The sequence below is a fragment of the Helianthus annuus genome, chromosome 11 (genome assembly GCF_002127325.2).
Source record: "Helianthus annuus cultivar XRQ/B chromosome 11, HanXRQr2.0-SUNRISE, whole genome shotgun sequence".
NCBI lineage: Eukaryota > Viridiplantae > Streptophyta > Magnoliopsida > Asterales > Asteraceae > Helianthus > Helianthus annuus.
In genome coordinates, this window is record NC_035443.2 from 70,290,848 (window position 1) to 70,296,841 (window position 5,994).

The 5,994-nt window shown below is 34.4% G+C and overlaps 1 protein-coding gene across 1 annotated transcript; it reads left to right on the forward strand.

Moving 5' to 3' along the window:
* Positions 1–931: 931 nt before the first annotated feature.
* Positions 932–1,683, forward strand: LOC110892091 (root allergen protein-like). Its single transcript, XM_022139434.2, has 2 exons — positions 932–1,154; positions 1,265–1,683. Exons 1-2 carry the CDS (start codon positions 977–979, stop codon positions 1,549–1,551), a joined length of 465 nt encoding a protein of 154 aa, XP_021995126.1. The 5' UTR covers positions 932–976; the 3' UTR covers positions 1,552–1,683.
* Positions 1,684–5,994: the final 4,311 nt, after the last annotated feature.

Consider the following 5,994-nt stretch of genomic DNA (forward strand, 5'->3'; position numbering starts at 1 on the left):
ATGTCGACAGGTTTGGGCGGCAAACTTCTTGTTCTCCAAAAGAAATGTCGGATGGTTGTATACAAGTATAAATTGCTTAAGCAATTAAGCAATAAGCCCCCTCTAGTTTGTAAGGTTTATAGTCGTAAAAGAGAGTTGTAAAAGTTTGGTTGAAAAGTTAATATCGTTATGTTTTTTTTCTATTGTTATTATTATTATTATTATTATTATTTATAGCAATATTCAATAAATTAGTTAATTAACAATTAAAGTAAATAAATAAATTTACTCAATAAATGAATCCGGATATATCCTTCAAACGGTCTTTATTTCGCGCAAAAATTTTCGAGGTTTAAAAGTTGGGATCCAGATTTCACAACCGGTCGGGTTTTGGGAGATCATCTTGGCGGATGTTACAGGAGGGGTGAAGCACGGGGAGGTGTTTTGGGAGACATGGCATGGTCTAGTTGTAGCAACTTTTTTCTTTTCTTGAAATGCCCAACGATGGGGGCGAGTCTTGGGAAACATGTGGCGTACTTTGTGTGTTTCTTGTAAAAACTTAATTTCCAACATGAAAATGCTTAATTTGTCATTTTGCAGTCAATTTATCCCTAAAAATCATAAGTAAACAAATAAAGAAGATATTTAACATATTTAACAATGAAAATGACTAAAACTGGACCCTGAATGATGTGAAATATAAGTATTTTTTTATGTGTGTGTCAGTGGGTTTATACATATATACATACACATATATAAATGTATGTTGGGAGGGGACCTAGAACAAATACCTAATTAAAGTGTTGTGTGTCAACCATGGAGTGCCTATAAATATATATCCATGTGTGTGTATTCTTGACTTTTTAGGCACTGCATTAACATTTCAAAACCCCTAAGAAGTCCTACCCCATGCCTATAAATACCATTATCTTCCATCGCACCAAGAGTCATTCATTTGTACAACATATCCTCTTTCATAAAAAAGCTAATACCTATAATGGAGGTTTCTATGGAGGTAGAGGTCGCTTCTTCACTCTCTTCCGAAAAACTTTTCAAGCTCTATAATAACTACGACACCATTGCACCCAAGGTCGATCCTCAATCTTTCAAATCCATTACTATTATACAAGGTGATGGTGGTGTTGGAAGTATCATCAGCACTGTGTATGGTGACGGTAATCGGCCTCCCCTTATTCACATTTGTAATTATTTATTGATATTATTGAACTTGGCCGATCTTCTTTGATGGCTTTGATAACTATTACTTTAATAAAATCTCTCACAGGCTCAACTTCAAAACACACGGTGGATGCCATTGATACAAGCAACCATCTTATCAGCTACACGTACTTTGAAGGGGATGTCTTTAAGGGTATTATAGAGAAAATCACTCATCATATTAAGTTCACACCTTCTCCTAGTGGAGGAGCTATATACAAACGTACAGTCATATTTAAGTGCATCGGTGATGCTAAGCTAAGCGATGAGGCTATGAACATTTCCAAAGAAACAATAAAAAATATTTTCAAGAGGATGGAGTCTTATGCTATTGCTCGTCCTCAAGATTTCTAATTCACTCACCTAAATGATGGAGTGTATCTGACCATGTTATTATAGTATCTTTTCATTTGCTGAAATAATGTTATATGTATGCTTAATATATGTTAACAACAATACATTAATATATGTCGGTTTGCTTTTGAATGAGTAAACAAAGTAACTATAACTCTTAAAGGTGATTATGAGATGGATTCATATAACGCCCACATTTTAACATTAGATAAATAAAGTAATAACATATATTTTTAACAAAATTTGGGCATGACCCGTCCGTAACATGAGCAAATCCCTGTTTTGGCAAACTTCATTTCAAGTAAATTAATGACACTTTCAAAAGACTTAACAAAACCATAGCATTACTTTTAAATATCTACCAACATCTAGAATTTTTTTTAAAGATCTAACAAGTCAAACTTCAAAAGTCTAGCTACTAAACAAAGTAGTTACAACAAAAATACTTTTTGACCATAAACATTGTTACAAAAGTAGCGGAAGCGCAAATAGTCGAGATTCATATGGGTGCTCGTTCCAAGTCGCCGAACCGATTAAGTTGAGGATTTACCTACATCAACAACAAAATTTATTTTGTCAAATACATTACTACTAATACAATAAATCGAATTAATCCGTTTCATACTTTCACTTTCATACACTTTCTTACCCGATTGAACGGGTCAAAACATACCATCTCGCAATCGAGATAAATCATGCCATTCATTGACTCGTCGAAACGGGCAATTGTAAACTTCCATAAACATCCATTCGGTTCGTTTATAACGAATCGAATACGTGCATTTCATTACTATTACATACATCACTTTTCAACCCGTTTATAATGGATTTAATTTATTTCCTTCCTTTTTGCATCACTATACATTCCTTCGACTCGTTTATGACGAGTCGACTTCAATATTCATCCATTCACAAATACTCATACCAATGACCTGTTCACAACGGGTTAAGCTACTTACTTCATATTCATACTAAACCATTATTGCCTAAGCTTTTATACAAAATATTGAACAACCAAACAAAGTTGAGTTCGAAATACACTTAACTCGATCTTGTGCGTTTTCCGTTTTCCTAGCACTTGAACTTTCTTCCTTCACGCCTACATTAACATGTTTATTCTATCATTTAGTCCATCCGAACACCATTTCATTAATTACATAGTTTATTTTATGGCAACATTATCACAATTTTCCGAATTTCGCATATATGTTCACTTAAGCATTTCATCGAACACTTGGCGGGTTTCGCATTAGTAGGACACTAAACACATATGTTCTAGGACATAATTTAACTAGTTCTTCTAGCAAATCATAAACAATCAATCAAGTTGTATGATACTTTTACTCCATATAAATTTATCTAGTGTTAATACATCAAAATCAAGATTAAACGTCAATATTTCAAGGTTAATTATCTTGATTATCCTACATTTATGAAGATCTCATACAAACGCGTAGGTTTTACATAACTACTTCTATTATCTTGATTATCCTACATTTATGAAGATCTCATACAAACGCGTAGGTTTTACATAACTACTTCTATTATCTTGATTATCTTAATATCAGGTATTGACTCCATGAGATGGAGAATTAAATTTCGAACGCGTAGGAAAAAGAATCGGGTAAAATGATCTTGTAGATAAAAAGTTATGGTCGTTTAAAGTTTGATTTTTGATAAAAACCATAGCTGGCAGATATTCAGGTCCCAGATGTGGTACTGCTGGAAAGTGGTCTCCCTCGCGCCACGCGAGGGAGTGTGATGGATTGGGCGCGACACGCGACGGACGTCGCGGCACGCGAAGGTCAAGAGTAAGCCTCTCGCGTGGCGCGAGAGGCATAAAAACTAGGAAAATTGTTTTTAATTGTTGTTTGATGCTTAGAACTGGTTTAATCCTATTTTTTTAAGTTATCAAAACTAACTTTTAAGTTGGTTTTGATCGTAGGTGATTATCAAGAAAACCCGGATGTAGATCAAGTGCAAGGAAGAACCGAACACGATCAATTTGCAAGCTTCCGCACATTATTATGTCGTCGTTATAAACAACAAATTTAATTACATTATGTTATATGCTTATAAATTGTAAAAGTTTTAAATAACCCATATTTTGTAATGTATATGTGCTCATAATCACATGTTTATTTTTCCTAAATTATACGAAAATCGTTAAATAATAGCAAGGGTGTTACAAGTTGGTAATCAGAGCTCATGGTTAAAGAATAAAGTGTGTTCGGTTCGAGGCTTGATCGCAAATCCGGTAAGTACATGTATGTTAATAGTTTAGTAGGATTAAATTGTTGTGAACAACACATAGGGTTATTGTGTAATAAAGGTTCCCCCAATGAAAATGATTGGTATAGTTAACGAAATCACGTGCGTTAACACGTACAGTAAAAGCCTTGTATTACAATACGGGCGTTTATTAATGTCGAAATTACTGACTTTTGTAAATGTTTAGTTGAAGGATACTCGCATCTCAAGATGGTGAGAGTGTAACAAGTGACGGACATGACAGAGGAACGGTCCGAAATACGACAAGTAGAGTATGCTCGTCAAGGACCTAAATTGCGTGATGATCGCGAACAAGGTAAATGACAAAGAAAGCCCGATAGGGCAAGCATTTACAGGTGCACATTTAAATTTATTGCATGAGTAGTAATATGCAACAAATACATAGAGACTGACCGTTGCATATGTAATTAAAAACTTGGAAAAAGCCTGAATAGAATACCTATCTAGAATATTATTTCCAAGAAAACTAAATAGAGGCGTTACTTACATGGGATGTAATGTGAAAATTATAAAAGGGCATGTATATCAAATGTTGAACGCTTACTCTGGCCAAGTAATTAGTAATTAGTGAACACGTGGTACCATGAACTTTTATGATGGACATACTTACATCCAATGTAGTAAGGACGGGTGAATGGGACGAACTAAAAAGGTACCCAAATAAATCAAACAGGCAAGATGTTTAATAATAAACGTAAACGCAAGTCGGACGACGGAAACGTATTACGTTAGAATAACGAGCCCGAGAGAAGGGACAAAGATTAAAATAAATGAAAATACAAATCAACTGATGAGAACGCTAAGGCATAGGGGATAAGGTTTGACTATCATAGGAGATGAAATTCACACGGACAAGTCGAACGAATTAAATAAAAAAATAAATAAATAAAGGGCTTTGATTGAATAAAAGCGATGGATTTCGCTAAGACGACCAAATAAATTAAAACAAAGTCTAAAACCATATGAGAATGGTTACTTCAAAAATGACTTCGGGAAAAATACCCGATAGATGGGTAGGATTTTGAATGAATGCCTAAACCAAGAGATGGGAACGCGGATTGAAGGTCAAAAGACTCGAATTGAGAGTTATGACTAAAAGACGACAAAATTTTGCAAACATAAATTTTGAAAATTTCATTCAATTGTTTCAAAGTTGAACGGGTAGGATAAAGAATGAAGTTTGACAGTCACAAGTAATGAAATTTCACAAGAACAAGTTAAACGAGTTGAATAAAGAATAACGTGTGCTAATATAAGTAAGCGCGAACCGAATAAATAAAAGCGCGAAATGTTAAGATAAAAGAGCCCGGGTAATGGGTTGTAAATAAATATAGGAATAAACCGTATAACAATAAGTGGAAAACAAACCGACGCGTAAATGACGTAAAAAGTCATAGAGTCGGAAAGATAATGCGAAAGAAAGATAATGTAGCCTTAGACTGTGATCAAGGTAGAATGAACTTCAAAAGCGAAGATGAACGATTCCAAACATAAAAGGGGTGCCTTGACGCCATATACATATGTAAATATATATACATTAGAATAAAGACTCGAATAAAAAGAAAATGATGATCTACGGGATCATCATAACCTACGGGATTATAAGTAGTGTTAAAGTCTAACGGTCCAAAAAGACCCTTGGGTCAAAAATAAGAATGAAACAAACCGTTGGGGTTTCTTCTTAAAAAGGTGAAAATCTAGAGAAAAAGCCTACGAGGCTAAGAAAAAAAACATACGGGTCACTAGGGTAAAAGCGTGAAAAAAAAAACTGGTCACAATTCTCCATGTAAAATAATAACGGTCAGGAATAAAAGAACGAAAATTCCTAGACATGAGAAAGAGACGTAAAACAGAGAAAACGTAAACAAAAAAAATTAAATTAAATTAGTTTTTTTTAGTCGAAAGCAATGTTTTAACAAACATAAGTAATATGAGGTGGTTTAGAAAATCTTAAGCACACATAAGGCCGGAGATGGCAAAATAGTATACCCGGGTGACGGGGTATGAAGTGACGGCGACGAATTAGTCTAGCCGGTAAAACTATTCAAAGTCAAGAAAGTGTCATGACAAATACAAAGCACTTGTCAATATAAGACAAGCGCAGAATAAACATGTTAACAGACTAATGCGAATGAGTGGTCAACTGACAAC

Coding starts and splice junctions, on each gene's coding strand:
- LOC110892091 (XM_022139434.2), top strand. CDS start 977: ATGGAGGTTTCTATGGAGGTAGAGGTCGCTTCTTCACTCTCTTCCGAA. Junction 1,155..1,264: donor CAGCACTGTGTATGGTGACG/GTAATCGGCCTC, acceptor AATCTCTCACAG/GCTCAACTTCAAAACACACG.